Raw genomic sequence first — 21,520 nt, 5'->3', positions numbered from 1 at the left:
TGAGTGTTTTTTTTTTTTTTTTTTTTTTTTGCTATAGGGTGCGTGTGCTTGCCAGACAGACAGAGAGATAGAAAGCGAGAAGTCACCCCCCCAGGGGGGATGGCCATGCCGCAGTCTCTTCTCCTCCATTCTCCTCTCTGGATCTTGGGCACGCATGCACACGTGCCCAGCGTGAGTTTAAGCCACCGGGTCCAGGACTCAAACCGTGGTTGGCTACATGGGAGTCCAGTGACATAGCCATTACGCTAACTGCTGGTCCCTGACACTGCACCATCTTATATGAGAACTTGAGCGTTCCTGGATTTTGGTTTCCACAGGGAGGAAGTCCTGGACCAAATACATGTTATTTAAAAATGTATCATTTACTATTTTAAGAAAAATGATACGGACTTTCTAGAAAGATTAAGAAATAAAATTAGGTTTTTCATATGCTTTTTTACTTATGTAAGTAGTATACATTTTTTAGCATGGTATCACACAATGATGTGTACTGAAGAACTGTTTCTGGGTGCTCTTAAAAAATATTTATAAATTAAAGATTTTACTGTCTACCTAGCTCTTAATGGTTAAGTAAGGAGTAAAGAAGTTATGAAGCACTTTAATTTCTCTGTGGTAGTGTTGGTGTCTATAAAAGCTAATGTAATTGTTAGTTTAAATGAACTAAAAACCTGATGAACTTGTTTTGGTTAATACCAAAAAAAGACCATCTAGGATCTTTCATTCAAGGAAAAAACAAAATTCTGAGATGGTATGGTGCTATGAATAGAAAGTTTTAAAATTTAGTTGAGAAGAACATGCTTATTGAGTCTATTTTCTATTCCATCATCAAAACACAAATTAGCTGGAAAATGGATTCATTTGTTCCCATTTTTTGAGTGTGGTTAGTAGAAGGAATCCTTGTATGAAAGAGGACAGCTGTGATATGCAGACCAGCTAAGAGCAAAACTATGGTTAAAGACATCAGAGAAATAGCATAGAAATAGTGAAAGAGTCCTTGAGTAGTCAGTTTGTGTCTTCACTAATTATTGGTGAATGTTTAAAATCATGATTGTAGCAAGTCTTCAATCATGACATGAAATGTTCATGTCTCTGTGAAAGATAATTCAACAATTTAGAAAAAAATTATGCTTTTATATGCCTTCATGGAAAATAAAAAAATATTATTGATATATTTTGCATATACTTTATGCCAAAAGAGTAAGTGTAGCTATATAAAAAACATGAATTATAACTGTTAAAAAATGAAGAAATCAGATGTTTTAGAAATAGAGGCATGAGAGATATGAAAAACCATATATAATATTGCTCAATAATTAAAGTTTTGAGAACCAGCAGAAAAGTTACAAATTCAGTAATAATACTTTTGGAATGTGTGTCAGTTACACCTTTAAGCACTGATATTCTTTCTTACTACCCAACTTTGAGTTAATCATGTACCTGCTTTTAAACTGAGTATAGGATTTTGAACTTTAGTTATCATTCTGTACTATAATATAGGGGTGATTTTATAACTACTGAGTTTTGTGGAACTATTTGAAGTCTAAATACAATTATATACTAGAGTTGTTAGTTCTACATCTCTCAAGTTCTCTTTCGCACCTAATTTTATTGATAGGTAGAATTATCCACACTGTACTAAAAAAAAATAAGAAAAAACGAAAACAAGATCGATCCAGTTTGTTTCATTAGTAACATTTTATATACAAACACTAGTGAGTGTATTTGACAGCAGCTATTATCCTTTAGAACTACTCTATTGTGGGACTCAAAGGTCTTATTTTGTGATTGAAGTCAAACATTGGATTGATGAGTAATTTATGTTTTTGCTAAATTTCAGATGTCTAGGATGAAGAGGGCTTACTACTTCAGGCTTTCTGTCCCCTCTACCTTTGCCTCAAGGTTGCAGATACAGTGGTGTAAAGTGTGCAATTTTGAATTGGACACTTATTAACTTTGGGGTAGGCTATTTAACTTTTTCTGTGCTTCAGGGTTTTTTCCCTTAACTAAGATAACACTGGTTCTTTGCTTCGTAGGTGCTCATTTTTGAGGATTAAATGAGTTAATACATCTAAAGAATTTAGAATAGTGCCTGACACATAGAAAACACACATGTTACTTATTATAAGAATTTTTGCTGTATTAGTATTTCAGTTTTCTCTCCATTAATTGACTTCTTTCCTGTTGTTTCAGTCTAAAGTATAAATTCTGTATTTGGACCTCACCCTTTCATTGCCTCTTATCATAGTTAGGTTCCTCTCCTATGGTCCAATAGAATTAACCATTGGTTAATTTCTGATACAAGGTAACATTTGGTTTTGCATTAGCTTTTTTGAAACCAAAACATAGTGATCAGTATCTTATTTACCTACTGTATTTATTAGGACTCTTAGTTCAAGAAACAGACTCTTGAATATGAATGAGTGAATTTTTGTAAAGAGATAGGTGTGTTTCATTTAGAAGTTAGACGATGCAGTCAGGCCTGGTAAATAGCATAGAACAAGAAAATGGAAGATGGCAGGGACCCTTCCCTTTAGTTCATCTCTGCCCCCTGCTTCATTCTCCACCCCCAGAATGGCTTCGTATGCTGCTAAGTATGTGTGGAAGACTTACTACTGCACAATTCCTCAATAGTTTGTTTTACTCTTTTCCAGGGACTAGTCTAGACAGAGACTATAATTTTGGTCAGTTTAAAATTCCTCAGGAGGGGGACTTGCAGGTGACATGGTGGTTAAGGCACTGGACTCCCACATGGCCAATCGTGGTTTGAGTTCCGGACCTGGCGGCTTGCTTTCTCACTTTCTCTCTTTCTCTCTCTCTCTCTGGTCAAATTAAAATAAATAAAGTTAAATAAAATAATTACAAATATAAATAAATAAATACCTCAGGAGGAGAACATCTAATTGGCCCATTAGGCTCAGGAGTCCTCTCTTGTGGCCACAAGCTAGGGCAAAATAGCAGTAACCAAGTGTGCAGACAGAGCATAGGAGTCTTCACCCAGTTCAGTCTCTGACCTCTTTCAGAATATCCCCAGAGAAGTCATATTGGAATTTTGTTATCATAGTGACATGCTTTGTGTTTCAGCTTCCTTAGTCTCTTCTTACCCATGGGTAGTACATTTGAAGAATGCCAGTGAATTCCTGAAACTGCAGATAGTATTGAACCCTACGTTTTTTGCTGTACATACATACTTAGACGATAAAATTTTGTAAATTAGGCATAGTAAGAGATTAACAACAAATAGCTAATATAATAGTACAGTTGTTACAATATTACTAGTAAAAAATATGTGAATGTGGCCTCTTTATCTCTCAAAATATCTTACTGTATTATACTCACCTATTTTGAGACAGGGGGGTCAGGAGCTAAAACACGGAAAGTGGAATCATGGGTAGGGAATGGAACTAGTATACTTTTAGTTCTGGTGATTTATACAGGCGCACTCCAGGTGTAGAGTGTAAGGGACATATTACAAATTTCAGTTCTGGCGTAGATGTCTTTCTTAGACAAAAATAAGCAAAAAATTTGCTACTTAATAGCTAATAATCAGAAAGCTGGCCCCTTTTGCTAGAAGTAAATAATACAGTGCTTGAAACGTTTGCTTGGATCCTGGTTATTGTGTGATATTACAGATCTTGTGTCTTGTGAAAGGAGAAGAGCCGAAAGTCACAGCTTTGCACTTAGTGGCTTGGAGGGTTGAGAAGACAGAAGAATGTGAACAGATTTACTATTTTTTTTTCCCTAGATCATTGAGATACTACTTTTTGACAACATGGCCAGTTGACAAGTAGTGTTCCCAATCTTTATGATGTGTGTGGGATTTTAGCAAACATGTTTAAGGGAAATTACTTGTTTCATAATTGAACATCTGTTTACATATATTAGTGACGGGTTGGATTGCACATATATTGGGTCATCAGAAAAGTTATGACATACTTTTCAATGTTTTTCTATGCAGAAATGTGTCATGATTTTTCTGAGGGCTCAATAAATAAATTCTTAGTATTTGTTAATTTTTCGGCAAAGGGCTTTGTATGTAGTAAGCTTTGATCTTTAGCTGTTGGCTGCTTGTTTTCCTAGAGAGAATCTTTACAACTATTTTCAGTTGGTCCTGAATAACAGCTAATAGACTATAGATGCATCAGCACATGAAAAAATGTATTCTGATTACAACAGTATAATGGTTTTCAACATTTAAATGGTTTTCAAGGTGAGTCAGTGGTAAAATAATGTCTAAAGGATGCTTTTATATTCTCAGTATGCTGTGAAATTCAGAGGGAGATGTTAGCTCACATTCAGTAAATAAGTTATATTTCTTAACCAGAAGTCTCTTGAAGTCTGATGGAACCTTTTGTGTGTTTGTGTATATTTTATTTTATATGTTCTTATTTATAACACATTTTATTGTATGTTTTTGCAGGGTATAATACGGGTTTTCAAAGCAAGCAAATCAAGGATAATACCATATTCATTGTCTCAGAAAAAAACATTATGATATGTACTGTTAAAAATTTTTTTTTCTTTTTAGATTTTTGCCATAGGGTGGGTGCACTTACTGGAGAGAAACAGAGAGGGAAAGTGAGAAGTCACCATCCTCCACCTGTGGGAAGTTGGCTGCGTCACACTCTCTTTTCTCCATTCTCCCTCTCGGGATTTTTGGCTTCATGTACATGACCCAGCATGTTTCTCAAGCCACCAGGTCTAGGACTCTGACTGGGGAGTTGGCTATGTGGGATCAGTGCCTTAACTACCATGCGTGTTAATTTTTGCTCTATAATTTCTCTCTCTCTCTCTCTTTTTTAATTTTTTTTTGAGATGCACGTGTGATTGGCAGTGTTTGTTCTTTTTACTCAGTTGTGGTATGCCATTCCACAATCTATTGGCTTTGTCTGTCTGTATTCTTAGGTCTTTTAAATGCTTTTTTCTGAGTCCATGATAGAACTTTTAAAGAAAAGAGAAAGTATGTTTTTATTTGGTGGATAAAGTGATGGTATTGACTTTAACATTTATTCTTAACTTTATATTATGTGGAGTATTTACTTATTTATTTACTTTGAAGAATTTTGGTATTTTTTTTTTTTGAGAGTTTTTTTGCTATAGGGTGTTTGCGTATGCCAGAGAGACAGAGAGAGACAGACAGAAAGTGAGAAATCACCCCCCAGGAGGGATGGACATGCTGCAGTCCCCTTATCCTCCAACTTTCCTCTCGGGATCTTGGGCACTCACGCACACGTGCCCAGCGTGAGTTTAAGCCGCCGGGTCTGGGACTCAAACTGTGGTCGACTACATGAGGGTCCAGCAACATAGCCATTATGCCAACTACTAGTCCCAAGAATTATTTTATTTAACTTTATTTGACCAGAGAGGAACAGAGCGAGAAAGAGAGAAAGTAAGAAAGCAAGCTCCCAGGTCTGGGGCTTGAACCACTGGCCATGTGAGAGTCTAACACCCTTAACCACCACACCACTTGCTGGCTCCACGTGGAGTTAACTATTAATTCAGCATTCCTTTTACAATAAGAATTGGATATGCATAATATACAAACCAGTAGCATGACTTCTAAAACTTAATAAGTATAAAGTCTTTGAATAAAGTTAGAGACAATTTCTATTAATGCATTTGGCTGATAAAGTGCTTGTCTGTATAGGGTTCTTTACAAGGTCAAAGTTTATTCAGATAAATTTGGAATTTGGAAGTTAGAAAATATACGTATCTCTCATAACTATTTTGGCCTCCAACAAAGGTAATCCTGATATTAAGAGAACCTTTACTTTTTAAAGAAGAAACAGTTTAATTTTATCTTTCTTAGAAAGTGTGCAATATTATTGATTTGTTTGAACTTTTACGTGACAAGAAACAGAATGTTAACAGAGCTCTTGAGGCACTGCAGAGGTGTGTGGACACCATTTTGTTGTGTTACTATTCTCTATTATGATGGGATAAAAATGAAATGATCTTATCTATCCCTAGTGTTCTGCATTTTGTTGTTAAGATTATGTTTTATTAAAAGTAAGCCTGTTCTATCTACATCCTTTCACAACCTACTGAGTGCTCTACCAAAACATACCCCAGAGGCCCTTCTGAAACCTGTCCTCTGTCATTCTGTGATGACCTTGAGCAGCACTTCTTGAAAATGTGGCCTGGGCACCCATGCATGAGATGCCCCTTGAAGATGGGCCAGTCCTCAGTCCCATCCTAGACCCATGGCAGTGGGGTGTCTGGGGCAGGAACTTACATTTTATGTTTCCAAGATAAATGTCATGTACATTAAACTTTGAGAACTCACGACACTGGAACTCAGAGGTCAAATGGTAGCTTTGAACTCAAACACTGGAAAGCCTGCCTTGCACCTGGATAGCTCTGTGGTCTCCAGGACCCATATCCTATCATGATAATACGGAGACAGAAATAATACTTACCTCAGGTATTATACCAGGATCAAATGAGATCACAGAAAGCTTTTTGTAAAGCTTAGCACATGATCAGAGCTCAATAAATATTAATTATATTTTAAATAAAGTGGTTCTATGTTATTTGTGTACATTTTTGCTGGTCACTTCATGTTAAATGTGCTTGCTACCAGGAAATCAGAGATGAGTAAGATGAGTAAGATGTAGTCCTCACTCATGGGGAGTAACATTTATGTGTTGTCATTTTTTCCCCTTAAGTTTCATGCCCTGCTCTCCTCTCTTGCGCCAGTCTAAAATTTTAAGCTGTCACAGGAGTTAAATGAATGGCACAGTAAGCAGCCACATACTCTCCAAGAGGATTCTTTGGTTCTTTACATTTTGCCACAGTTGCTTTCTTTCTTTCTATATTGGTCTCTCTTTCTCTCCCTCCTTCCCTCCGTCTCTCCCTTTTTAAAGTCTTTTTGCTATAGCGTGTTTGTGCTTGCCAGAGAGAGAGACAGAGAGAGGGGGAAAGTGAGAAACCATCCCGTAGAAGTCGTGGCCATGCTGCAGTCCCATCTCCATCTCTCAGGGTTTTGGGCACACATGCACACGCTCTTGGCATGGTTTTCAAGCCACCAGGTCTGGTATTTGAACTGTGCAGCTGGCCATATGGTATCTAGCACCTTAAACACCATGCTACTGCCTGGACCTCTCTCTCTCTTTAAAAATCATCAGAAAAAGCACCTCCCAGGATGAGCAGTTAGCGTAATGGCTATGTCGCTGGACTCCCACATAGTTGACTGCGGTTCAAGGTCCAGACCCAGTGGTTTAAAACACACCGGGCATGTGTGCGTGCGTGTCCAAGATCCCAAGAGGAGAATGGAGGAGAAGGGATTGCGGTGTGGCCATCCCCCCTGGGGGGTGATTTCTCGCTTTCTGTTTCTCTGTCTCTCTCTGTCTGGCAAGTGCACGCGCCCTATAGCAAAAATCTCTCTAAAAAAAAGGGGAAAAAAAGCACCTCCCATTGGGCCATGGTTACACTGTAGTCTTCTCTTCTATTTCTCCATACTACTTTTAGACACATGCACATGTACCTGGAGTTTTTTTTAAAGCCTCTAGGCTGGGTTGAACTGCAGTTGACTTTGTGGGATCTGGCTCCTGTAACCATTGGGCCAGGACGTGGTTCTGCTCATGCCTGCCTGGCTTTCTCTGGCCAGTCTGCCTTTCTGCCCTGATCCATCTGACTCTGTGCCAGTTGGTTCATGGGTCTTTGTATTTCTGTGTCCATCAATCAGTCTTGGTCTTCTCCTGACCCCTGAGGCCTCAGTTTCATTTCCGTCTTGTCATCTTGTTTTCTTTCTTCTTTCTGGCTTTCTCTCTATTTTCTGAATCATTTGAGAGCTACCACCTTGTGATACTTTAGCCTAAGTACTTAAGCATGCATCAGCTAAAAATAATCACTCTTACATATGACCAGTATCTTTATCACAACTGATAAAATGAACAGATCCTTAATATTATATCTAGTTCTTATTCGGATTACCCTGAATATTTCTTATAATCTTTCATAAATTCTTTTTATTCGAACTAGGATCTAATCACATTTTCATTTGTTTAATCCTTTTTTTTTTTTAACCTAGAACAAATCCTCTCACTTTTTTAATTAATTTTTTTTTAAGTTTACTAAAATGTGCATGAGCTTGTCAGAGATAATGAGAGCAGGCTTCCCCTGAGGAGAGTTGGGGATGGCTGTGCCACAGTCTCTTGTCCTCTCGGGATTTGGGTCATGCATATATACATGCCTGGCATGTTTTTTAAGCTGCCAGGTACGGGGCTTGAACCATGCAGTTGGCCGTGTGGGATCCAGCCACCTTAACCACCATGCTACTAGCTACATGTTAGCCCACCACTATTTTCTTTTTAAACAGCAATAACTTTTTGAAGAGTTCAGGCCAGATTTCTCATAAAATGTCCCACTTTTATCTGATTATTTCCTCATAGCTTTATTTAAGTTGTTCCTTCATCCTTCATTTTACATAAACTGGAAATAGCTTAGTTCCTTAGCTTGACATTAAACATTATCTGGGAAGGCATTGTGAGTTGTTTAGGTAGGTGAGAATTGCCAGTTTGTTTAATTTTCAGAATTACATGTTTTGCCCCTGCAATTGCTCAGTGGTCTGTGAAGTGTTTAATAGGAATATCCTATTCCCCAATACTTGCATATCCTTGATTTTTAGCATATGTTGATGACTTTTATCATGGGATAGTAAAATAGTGATTTTTTTTCCTTTTTTCATTCCACTTATATTTATTGGCATTCCTATTTTAAAAAGATTTTCTTTTCCGCTTCGTTTCCCTCCCTTCTCCATCCCATAGTATCACTCTGAACTCGTGGTGTATTTGTGGGCTTCTCTCTCTTTCTCTCTCTCTCTCTCTCTCTTGTGTGCGTGTGTTTCTTTGTGTGTATAATTATTTTAGTTCAGTGTTAAAATGAATAATAGCCACTAGTCTTTTTGATACTGTCATTTTCTTCTAACTTGCCAAGGAGATCCCTTCAAACCAACTGCTGTCCCCTTGACATGACCCCATTAGAGTTTCTGTGCCATCTAGCATCTGTCCTAGGCTCAGTCTGTCACCTGTCACAGGACTTGGTATCAGCCATTTCTCCAAACTCCTTGGTTTCTTGTGGATACTGGACTTCGGAAGCATATCTACTGCTGGAATGTTACTTCTCCAGGTCCTGTCAGTGGACAGAGCTGGGGGCTACAGGTGCCTGTGTATGTCACATCAGGAGTTCATTCATTATATTTTGATATGTATATATGTGTGATATAATATTTTTATATATTGATGAATATTATAGACAATATATTTATAAATATCAATACTATAATAAATTATAATTTTTATATAATTATAACTATATTATTTATTATAATAATTAATATACACTTATAAATATATATACATATTTTATGTATTATATATATAAAATACACATGTGTGCACACACTTAATATATTTTAAGCATCAGTGAGTGAAAGTGAAAAGTGTATTAATTCATGAGCTCAGGGCCAGCAGGTGTGTAGTGGTTAAGGCACTGGATTTCCACATGGTCCACCACAGTTCGAATTCCGAATCCAGCAGTTGAAACTCACGCTGGGCTTGTATGTGTGCATGTCCAAAATACTGAGAAGAGAATGAAAAAGATTGTGACATGGCCAGCCCCCAGGGGTGATTCCTTGGTTTTTCTCTTTTCTATCTCTCTGGCGAGCACATGTGCCCTATAGCAAGCATATTGCCAAAAATAGAGTTCATATACATATTTCCAGTCCAAATTTGCTAACATAGAGCTTTTGTCTGCTTATTTTATATATTTGTATTTTTTATCATTTACAGCTAAAATCTTGACTTTATATTAGCATATTTATGATTTGCTTTATTCTAAGAAATGTACAAAATAGTCACAGATTTACAATCTATATTAGTATTAATAGCAAACAGATTGAGTAAAATTTAAGATGTGCTTGCCTTTTTTATCACTAAATATATCTTACAGTATAGAAGTTGAAGTTGTTTGAAGTAATTCTTAATCTGTTTTCAATTTGATATTCAATTAATTTCTTAATCTTTATTATTTGTATTATATATATATATATACACATGTGTGTATACACACACACAAACTTATGTTTTGGTTTTTTAGTTTGCTATAGTGCTCACCAGAGAGAAGCAGAAAATGAGAGAAAGGGAAAGTGAGAAAACACTGAAATGGATGGCCATGCTGCAACCTCTTCTTCTCTACTCCCCTCTTGGGATTTTGAGTATGTGTGTGCACAGACCTGGCATGTCTTCTTTTTCTTTTTTTAAGACAGTTTTTTGCTATAATGTGAGTGTGTCCACTGGAGAGACAGAGACAGCCAGAAATCGCCCGTTGGGGAAATGCCATGTCCCAGTCCCTTCTACTCCATTCTCCTCTCAGGATTTTGGGTACGCTCACATACATGCCTGGAGTGAGTTTCAAGGTGCTGAGTCCAGAACTCAAACCATAGTGAATCACTTGGGAGTTCAGAAGTGTAACCATTATGCTATCTTATGTAACCATTATGCCACCTTAACCTCCATGTCACCTGCTGGCCCCACATTTTGCATTTTTTAAGGTTAATTTTTGAGTTCTTAAAACTTATGGGTTAAAAGTTAAAACAGTTTCAAAAGAAGTACATTATAAGTCTTGATCTCATACTCTCCCTATACCCGAGTCATGGCTATTTCTGATAGATACCTGCCCATTTTCATTAGTTTCTGGATATTTTCCCTCTGTGTTTCTTTTCTAGAGACAGGTTAATATTTGATGTGTATTTTTATTACCCTTTTTGCTGCAAAAAGGGTAATAGTAGAAATGTATAATATTCAGTGTTTTACTCTTTTCACTTAAGTGATTTCTAGGAAATGGGTTTTCTTAGCTCAGAGAGGTGTCATTCTTTCTATAGCTCAGTAGTACTCAGTTGCTGTTATAGTAGTCGCTGGTTTGTATTACTCAAAACAATCTTTTTTTAGTAGACATTTGGGATGGTGCACTGAATAACTTGGTGTGCATTTTTCATGTTTAAGGAGATACTTCTTTAGGATAGATTTCTAGAAGTGAGATTGTTGGATTAAAGGTAAATATATATGCAATTTTGTTAGATTTTAATGAATTTTCATCCTTAGCAGTTGTATCATTTGTCATCCCACCAGAAATGTGAATGTATCTTTCTGCCCACAGCCTCTGCAAAGAGTTTATTATTAGCTTTTGGGTTTTATCCAGTCTGATAATGTGAATTGGTGTGTCATGGTAGCTTTTATTCGGATTTCTCTGCTGAGTGAAAATGAGTGTTTTTGTTCATATATATATATTTCATTTTACTTCTTTTATGAGAGAGAGAGAGAGACAAGCACCCTCAACAGGGTCTCTCACGCTGTGACCTCTTCTCAGCCAACCGGGAGTATGGGCACCCCTGGCATGTATAGGTTGACTCAGGAACTGAGCCTCGCTCTTCCATGTGGCTTGGCATTGCATCACTGTTGCATCACTACTGCCATACTACTGCAGCTGAGCCTTACGCGTATATTTTTATATATATTTTAAACTTTTTTCTATTTTTAAGAATTTTTTGTCCTATTGTTTTTTTTTTATTATCATCATAATCTTCTTTATATTACATTGGATTACATATAACTTTACAGTGTATTACATTGCTTTTTCAAAAGGGAATGCCATGCATGTCAGTCAATACAGAGACATTAATCTCCCCGCTTCAACATTCAATATCTTTTCTGTTTTCCCCAATCATTATTATTATTATTCTAATTATTTTTTAAAACAGTCAACTGCTATTTCTCATTTTGCTTGTAAAAAGATTTTGCCCATCATGAAATACTTCTCAGACCAATCCAGTTGAGAATACTATACATGTCATCATCAACAGGTAATAAGCCATATCTGTTTCTCACTAACGTCCTGCCTCTCTATTGTTCTCTTGCTATCTTTCTCTATCCTCTTCTCTTCACCTCCCCCATTCCACTCTGTCCTATGTCGTTAAGTACCTTCACTGCTTTTATGTCCTCCAATTTTTTACTCTCTATCATAGAGTGCAGATAGTCGGTATATATTGAGTGGATACATACAATATCTTTCTTTCATAGCCTGGCTTACTTCACTCAGCAATAGATCCTCCATATCTGACCATTTTCTATCAAATTCCAGGGTCTTGTTATTTTTTATGGCTGAGTAGTATTCCATAGAGTATATATACCACACTTTTCCAATCCATTCATCAGTTTGTGGACATTTAGGTTGGTTCCATGTCTTGGCAATTGTGAATAATGCTGCAATAAACATGGATGTGCAAGCACTTTTCTGACTGAGCGTTCTCCTGTCTTTTGGGTAAATACCCAGAAGTGGGATTGCTGGATCAAATGGTACTATAGGGTGCATATGCTCACCAGAAAGACAGAGAGAGACAGAGACAGAAAGCGAGAAATAACCCCCCAGTAGGGATAGCCAAGCCTCAGTCCCTTCTCCTTCATTCTCCTCTCGGGATCTTGGGCACGCATACACACATGCCCAGCGTGAGTTCAAGCCACTGGGTCTGGGACTCGAACCATGGTCGACTACGTGGGAGTCCAGTGACATAGCCATTACCCATCTGCTGATCCCAACCGTACTCATATTTTTAAGGGCCAGTTATAGATTTCTCCGAACTCTCTGTTCATAGATTTTACTTTGTAAGAAACTTTAAGTGACTATTTCATAGCAATGACTAGTTTTTACTTTAAAATAAATTATCACTGTTCTCTGGCCCTTTTGGTGCCAAATGCTCATATTTACTGGGTGAGTTATGTTTATGATCTTTTTAAAAAAATCTTTTTGTATTTGGGCGAATATCGTACACTAGTTGTTTCAAATATGGATTTAGATGTAAAGTTAATTTGTTGACATAAAATGCAGAATGGCACCAGAATGCCAGTTCTATTCATATTTATTTATAGATCTGTGATTAAACACATAGTGCTACAAACTTATGGTTTATATGGTTATTTATAAGAAAATTATAATCTGTTTTAAAGATAGGTTATCAGAACAATAGAAAGGAATATGTTTGTAATGATGTCATGAAGTGAATAAGTTGAATTACTTTTATTTGTCATTTAAGGTGACTGCTATCATAGTAATTTTGTGTTTTAAAATTAGGACGAAATGGGGGAACATCAGTTAATTGACTAGAAACTTAGCTCTTCAGGACAGGATTTAGCTTAAAGTGCAGAGGAACACATGGGAGCATCTAATTTGTAGAGGTAATAATGGTAGATTTCTAGGGTTGTACCTATTGGAGCTTGTATAAGACATGCTGAAACAAAAGCAGGACATCATCCTGTTTCACGGGTAAGAGGAGTGAGAATATTTAAGTACTGCATGAATATTTCTAGAAAGATAGAAAAGTTATCAGATATTTGTAATATTCATATTTGTAGGTTAAGTGGTAGTTATGATTTCTGAGAAGAAGCTCACATATTCATTCATTCATTCATTCATTCATTCATATTTCAATTAAAAGACAACCAGTAGTTGAAATTTTATATATTGCTATTTAGAACTAATTCATACTCATTTTCAAAGAGGGATCCAAGGCTAAGTATTGCCATGGATGAAGAAAGGTATGTCTCTCTTCTGGAAGTGTAGCTCCCTTCCTCATTTGAGTTGAATCATAAGAGACCCTAAAAACAAGGGTGTGTATTGCATTAAATGTGTTTCTTCTGTGGAGAAATAGTGGTGGGTACTCTTCTTTCCCTCTGGGCGCCTGCAGATTCATCTTATGATTACTGTTGTTGAAATTTGTATAAGAGAAAAAGTACTGTTTGAGCCGTGATTTTGGACACATATGCATCTTGACCTATACTTTGTTAAAAAATTATGTAAAAATATGAACAAATTGGAGAATACTTTGCAATATAAAAATTCAGTATTATGTCCCAAGAGGAGGATGGAGAAAGGATTGCTGCCTGGCCATCCTGGGAGATGATTTTTTTCTTTCTGTGTCTCTGGCAAGTGCATGAACCCTATAGCAGAAATCTCTCTTAAAAAAAAAAAATAATGAATATTTTGTATTTTCTCAAAATATTAGATGGCTTCAAAATATTTTAAAACTGTTAATACTTGGATTTACACATAATTTGTAGGAACACGTTGGTATAAAACTGTCACTGTATTTTTGTATGAAGCAGATTTTCTTTAGCTATTTTTGTGCCATAAAAGAATATATAGAATGGCACTTATTTATAGATTAGCACTATGAAATAACTCATCTCTGTGTTAACTGACAATCTTAGTACTCCAGAACCTGCTGATGAGCAGAAAGCAAGCAGAATAAGATCTCTGGCTTGCTAAGAAACTTGTCATAAATTTTGTAAGAGAAACCTTGTACCTTCTACCAGTGTTTATTTCCTTTTGCCTTGTAAACAGCTTGGTTATTTGGTTTCCTTGCTCACAATATAGTAGAAGCAATAGATAGTACAGTGAGAAGAGTGAAGTGGGATGATGCTACTAGATATGCCGTCAGCCATAAATAAAGTGACATGGACAGAAAGGCAGAAATCAGGAAGACTTCTTTTTTTTTTTTTTTTGGGGGGAGTCCCCCCCCCCCCCCCCACTATAGAGCGCGTGCGCTCACCAGACAGACAGAGAGAGACATAGAGACAGAAAGCGAGAAATCCCCCCCCGGGGGGATGGTCATGCTGCAATCCCTTCTCCTCCATTCTCCTCTCGGGATCTTGGACACACACACACACATGCCCGGCTTGAGTTTTAAGCCACCAGGTCCGGGACGCGAACCGCGGTCGACTACGTGGGAGTCCAGCGACATAGCCATTACACTAACTGCTGGTTCCCGTCTTTTGAAAAAAGTTCTATGGTAGACCTTCTTGTATGGATAACATTTGCAAATTACAATAACAAGAAGAATAATTAAACATAAAAATTATCCACACTTTAGTAATTCATTGATCAACTTTCTGTCTCTGGGCAAGTTAAACTCAGGCTCATCCATTAAGTGGTTTAATATTATTTAAATTAATAGAGACAGTGTGTGGATCCCATAGCTGAGATTACAACCCAATTATCTGGTACAAAATAACTCCCCAACAAATGTCAGTCTTTAGTTAAATCTTGCAGTGATTTGAGTTTCAGCTAAGCAACATAAACCGTTTACTCTTTTGTAATTATGGTCCATCAAAATTGTCAGCTTATAGGGACCAGCAGGTGACATGGTGGTTAAGGCACAGGACACTCTCACATGGTTGACCACGGTTCAAGTCCTGGACTTGGTGGCTTGCTTTCTCACCTTCTCTCTCTCTGTCTCTCTCTTGTCAAGTTACAGAATGAATGAATGAATGAATAAGTTAAATAATTAAAATAAATCTTTGAAAAAAATCGCAGTTTATATTTATTTGTTTGCATTCTGCAAATCCAAAAAGCTCTGACAACTTGTGAATTTGTCACAAACTCTTTTGTACAAAAGTCTGACCCGAATTGACATCAGGCTACAGTCTGTAACCTACTGTGTGCATTATTTGATACCTTAATGTTTAACGGGGAAATATAAAGATTTTGATAGTGGAGTGCTGCCTCAGATTTGCTAGAAGAATTATATGCATACCCACATTATCTTTCTAAAATTGGAAATCTTTGAATTCTAAGATACATCTTCCCTTGAGAACTTTGGATGAGGGATTATGGACCTTTGGAATTTAATATATATTTTAATTGAATTGGAAGAAGAAATTCCATGGGATCTTATTTAATGGAAAGGCACTGTAAATACTCAATGTTGTTCATCTTAGAAATGTTGGTTGAGCTTACACAAGTCATTGTGTTCTTTTTTCTCCTCTCTGCAGCAAAATGAAAAGGAGAGCTTATTGAAGGAAAGAGATCACATTTTATCAACTCTGGGTGAGACAAAGCAAAACCTAACTGGACTTTGCCAACAAGTCTGTAAAGAAGCAGCTCTGAGTCAAGAACAAATACAGATACTTGCCAAGTACTCAGCCTCAGATTGCCCACTTTCATTTTTAATTTCTGAAAGAGAAAAAAGTACTCTTGATGGTGAACTTGCATTACCATCAATTTTTAGTTTGTCTGATGGGTCTCCGGCTGTGACGCCTCCCAGTGCAAGAGGGAACAGTGAGGCCAGCTCTGCAGAGGGGCAGGAGTCACAGCAGGTGTCCACAGCTACCTCTGAGCAGGCTGGCTGTGTGGTACAGTGTCGTCAGAGTGGCGGGATCTCAGATTTCTGTCAGCAGATGACTGATAAATGTACTACTGATGAGTAAATGTGTGTCTGCTTCCTTCTAATCATCTAATTTTCCATTGAAATTTTGGCATTATCTTTAAAGGCTAATACGGTCATGCATTGCTTACCAATGTAATTTTTTTTATTAGTTTGCTGTTAAGGAAATTTCTCTTAAGTCAACCCGCATTTCTCCTTGATTTCAGCAAGAGACACAGAAATGATTTGTCTGCTGGATACCAAAAAGTCACATGTGAGATGGGAGTAAGCCTTTAAAACTTATGTTTGAAAGAATAATAACTATTGTAACTCATCCCAGTATTCAATATAAGTAAGTAAGAGAATGAAAACTGAATCATACCAAACAGCATGCAGGTCATTTCTGCTAAAGAAGTGACCTGTCGAAGCTTAATAATCTGATCTTTTTTGCAATAAATTGGTTTAAAAGAAAATTTCTCTCCAGGTAATATTACTAGAGTTCTGTTCTACTCAGAAGTAGAGCATCAGTTAATGGAAATATTTGTGTAGAATCTCAATGTGAAAAAGAAATCGACTTGCTTAAATTCCAGAGTTTTGATCGTCAGCTCCTACTAAAACTAGAGGTTGGTTGGACTTTACTGTGACTTTTAAGTCACCCTCCATTGGGAAGATTTAATAAATGGATAGGTGGTTGGCTAAGGATAGGCCTTCTGTTCTTCCTCATTATCATCTGTAGAAATTCTGGCTGCATAAACAGTAGATAAGTGTCATTTTTACTCTTTTTTTCTTGTTTAGTCTCTATCACTTCTGGGTCCATTGTGAACTTCTGTTACCTGACGTTTTTGTCCCTTTGGAAGAAGTAGGATTCAGGAAACAGGCAGAGTAGTGCCCTGGAAGCATTGTTTTAGACTGAGCTTAGCCACGTATCAGACTGTTCATTCTTCCAATGGAGGTCACTAATACCAGAAGCCAGACATCAGGGAGGAAGAAAATTGCCCACACCAGGAGTGCAGTTCACATCCCATTCTCTTTTGAAATCCTATGGTTTTATGTGTAAAAAAACATTGTTTTAGGTAAAACTATATCTACAGTAACTCTGTAGGGTTGTGAAATAGGATGAAACTTGATCTTTACCATTGTAAGTTGCATTTGGTTTAATCCTTACTCTCTTCCCAAATCTGGTGCAATATAAAGGCACACAAATCACTTTCACTTAGGCACTTAAAATCAGTCTATATGTTTATTTGATCATGGTATAAAATGTGTTCATAATATCTCATAACATTTTATAGTGGTTCTTAGTTATTATGGAGTTATACATATTAGAGATTGTTCAAATGAAAACTAGACCTTCAATGAAAAAATTCCAATATAATCACATTCACAGAATCATTTGAGAACCCAGTTTTTAAGGGTGCAATGTGATAGTTTATAGTGTTTGGAGTAAGAAATACTTCACCAAGATTAGATGCCTAAGAAAGGCACTTACATTGACTGCATCCTTGGAAAGCCTTTGTAGAGAATGTGGAAGATGGCCTCCCACTGTGTGGAAAGGAGTCTGAAGCAAGTAGACATTTGCCACAAGAGTTTATTGGGACCAATCTTAATGTTTCAGAGTAATAGACGGATGTTACCTTTTTTAATTGAGGTGCTGGCATCAGATATTGCTAGAATATTTTCAGTGGTGTGTATGCTATCTGTTACTAAGTTGTAAGAGAAAATTCATTTGGCTTGTTTATTTTCTAGAGGGCCTCATAAGTACCCTTAAGAAACTGTCAGGGAGAATGATAATTATATGATAACATATCCCTTACTACAAAAGGAGGTGTGTGTGTGTGTGTGTGTGTGTATGTGTATGTGTATGTGTATGTGTATGTGTATGTGTATGTGTATGTGTATGTGTATGTGTATGTGTATGTGTATGTGTATGTGTATGTGTATGTGTATGTGTATGTGTATGTGTATGTGTATGTGTATGTGTATGTGTATGTGTATGTGTATGTGTATGTGTATGTGTATGTGTATGTGTATGTGTATGTGTATGTGTATGTGTATGTGTATGTGTATGTGTATGTGTATATACCTTATCCTGTGTAGACATTTCTTGGATACTTGTAATTTTAAATCTCAGCTTCACAATATAAAATAATATAAAAAACTTTCTGGTTTACAAAAGTAAAATCTCGTACAAGCCAATGGAATCCATGATTTCCTACCTCAGTGTACACTCAGCTGTTTGTCATATCAGTTTGTGTATGTGCAGATGTCAATCTTTTTACTTTAATTGCTACTGTAAATATTTGCTTTGAAAGGTTATTTACTATTTTATGATAAAAATTAGTTCTCTCTAGAGTTAAAATATAATTTTTTAAGGCACTTGGTTTAAATGTCTCTCTACCTATAAACAGTTTAGCATTATAGGTTTATTTTAATGATATTCAGTTATTGGCCAAGTGTGACATTTCTGAAAATTTAGCATTACTTTTAATAGCCAGCATGTAAGACAAGCACCTACACTACCTCATACCTACATGATTTTCAAGTTGTAATGTAGATGGACAGATAGAAAGGATTTTCTCTTGTCTTTTGGCTATAAGGTGGGGAAATTTTCTATATACTGCATAGCATTACACATTTATGAGTATTTTAACATTAACCTCTAAAGGAATTTTTTTCTAAGAAAATTTGTTTAAGCTCATTTTTTTTGTGTGTGACTTCTTAAGACAAATGACAGGATTATGTGTATACAGTGTATGCCTTGTCCTTCATGCAGAATTCTGAAAACGTTTTCAGTTCGTCTATTGCATATTTACATGGTCATCGTTCTTTCTTTTATGAACTGGGCTTCAAAATGCTTGATTTTAAAAAGATATTATCTTTAACTCAGTAAAATAACATTACCTTAAAAGATTTTCCCCTTATTTGAAGCCTATAGTAAAGCAAATAATTTGTTAAATTGTTATATTCAAGACAATGTGGATATAATCTTGGTTCTCCATGTGTAAGTTTTATAACAATTTACTAGAGCTTAATACTTAACCAGTTTTAAGTAAGGAATTAAATATACATGAAGCAGTAGATGATACAGGTTGTATGTGGATATTTGGCCACATTAACAACTTGGGAAAAAATGGCAATGTTATAATGAATTCTCAGGTGAACTTTTTTCAGTTATGAAACATCTATTTTGAATTTGTAAATATTTTAAATGTTTTATTAAGGCATGTAGTAAACTATTTGAAACCTGTTGGGTAGAATGAAAATTTAAAGCCATAATGGTAAAAATGGCATACTGATTGTAAAATAAACAGAAGTAATAACATTATTGATTTTTTTGTATCTTTCATAATATAATTTTTTAACAATGCAATAAAACCACTAAGCTTATGTATACATATCATATTAGACCATGTTTATTAAAAGTACACTTTCATAGTATTTAATTTACATTTTCTTCCTAATGTACTTACACAAATGTAGCAAAACTATAAATATTAGATGTTGGTGATAAATTGACAGTTAAATAAAATTCTCCAAGATTACTTCTAATTGAATGGAGTTGTATATTCCATTTTTTTGCCTTTTACACAAATTTACTAATTTCAGTCTTTTGATTAATAATCAGTATGACTGTGGTGTTGGTAGGAGAGAATCTTTCATTAGTGGGTGATTATACCTAGAAAAAAAGTTCCCAGTGCTCAGGTGATTTAGGAAGCATAGCATCTTGCTTCTAACTTTCTTAATTTCAGTCTTTGGTAGATATATAGGAGCTTTTAAAGGGCATTAGCTCTGCAAGTCATTAGTTTTTAAAACCTCCTTGCTTGAATCAACTCTACCATATTATAGTCACTATCTGACTAGGCCTGTGTAGCAGCTGCTCAGTGCTATTGGCCCTCCAAGGGATAGTCTGGGGTAATAGTAATGATTCTCAACTGGAGGAAATTATGCCATGTTAGAGACATTTGGCAATTTTCAGAGACACAAATAGTGGGGACAGGAAACAGGGTATGGCATCTACTGGATAGAGCCAATGATGTTGTCAAACACATGATGCATAGGGCAGTCCTCACTGCAGAATTATCCACACAAGAAGTCAGTGTTGCCAACATTGAGAAACCCTGACTAGACCAGCGATAGAATTAATATGATACATAAGAAAATGCTCAGAGTAAGAAATATGTGGAATTTCACCAAGCTCTGAAAGTTTTCAATCTGATTTGGGAGGAGGATGGTTTCAGGGGAGGCACCTGATACACATACACTTGTCACGTTAGAGGGTTGGGAGGAGATTGTCAGTGGGGGAGGAGGCCCAATCTAGCCCCAGGTCCTCTACCAGCATGTCCTGGCATCTTGCCTGTTGCCCTGCACATCTTGGCTGAGCTCTCGAAGGCCTGAGGTCAGATTGAGGTCTTTAAGAACCACAGAAGTGTACATAGTAGATGTTAAGTTTCTGAAGAAGAAGGACAGTAAATACCACCCTCACCGTGGTCAGAGTTTTGGGCCCGTTGAGAAATACAGTTGGTGGGTGGAGTCCACATAGCTGATGAGACCCAGTTTGGCACCTGGCTTTCTAGCTGTTACAGCCTAGTGAATTTGCTGGAAATGATTCTGGAGTAGACAGGCTTTCCCAGTCAACTCAGCCCTACTCCTACCTGTGCAGAGTCCCCGGAGGAACTGGAAAATGTGCACCCTACAGGTGAGCAAATACTAGATAAGGTGAGCTGAGACAGGTCGGCTCAGTTAACTTAAAAAGCAGTCTGGCTGGCTTAGCTTAAGAGGCATTGTGTGTCCTCACTCCATATATACCAAATGTCTGCACTCTGGCAGAAACAGAAAGACTGGAAGGTACAAAGGCATGGAGAGTCTTTGGATACCAAAGACAATGTGGGAGGAGGGTGGGAAATGTGGGAGGGTGAGAAGGAAGGAATCAAGGGGGAAAAGAAGCAAAACATTTAAAGGACACAAAAATGGAAAATCATCTGTTGATGATAATGTGTAAGATAATATCTTTGAACCAATATACAGTGTAGTCATGATGGGAAAACTCATTTGGTATGCTGTAATGATACAGAGTGAGTGACTAAAAAAATTAAAAAAAAAAAATTACTGAGCAGAATCAAAGACCACTTCCTCAGGGCCAGTGGAAGGAAAAGGAACATGTTTAAGGGAAGTCCTTTCCCTGGAGACCTGGATTAGGGAAGGGTGTTCTCCATGACTTAAGTTCTCCTGAAATATGGACCTTAACCATTGCCCCACTTCCCAATCATGCCTGTCACTTGTCACCTAGAGGTGGAGAGTAGCAGTTAAAAAGGCAGAGCTGGGACCAGC

The 21,520-nt window shown here is 36.8% G+C and overlaps 1 protein-coding gene across 2 annotated transcripts in view; it reads left to right on the top strand.

Annotated features, from left to right (window-relative positions):
* The window catches only part of BACH1 (BTB domain and CNC homolog 1), a 50,778-nt gene extending 33,029 nt beyond the window's left edge, over window positions 1-17,749 (top strand). The window contains exons 5-6 of one of the 2 annotated variants that reach the window (XM_027774500.1): window positions 1,838-1,958; window positions 15,822-15,948. In XM_027774500.1, the coding sequence (XP_027630301.1) occupies window positions 1,838-1,951 (114 nt within the window). In that variant the 3' untranslated portion in view covers window positions 1,952-1,958; window positions 15,822-15,948. Of the gene's footprint in view, window positions 1-1,837; window positions 1,959-15,821 lie in introns of both variants that reach the window. The other variant, XM_006155280.3, reaches the window with a different exon arrangement.
* Window positions 17,750-21,520: the final 3,771 nt, after the last annotated feature.

This window comes from Tupaia chinensis, unplaced genomic scaffold, assembly GCF_000334495.1.
Source record: "Tupaia chinensis unplaced genomic scaffold, TupChi_1.0 Scaffold000443_1, whole genome shotgun sequence".
Lineage (NCBI taxonomy): Eukaryota > Metazoa > Chordata > Mammalia > Scandentia > Tupaiidae > Tupaia > Tupaia belangeri.
This window is presented reverse-complemented; position numbering and strand designations above follow the sequence as displayed.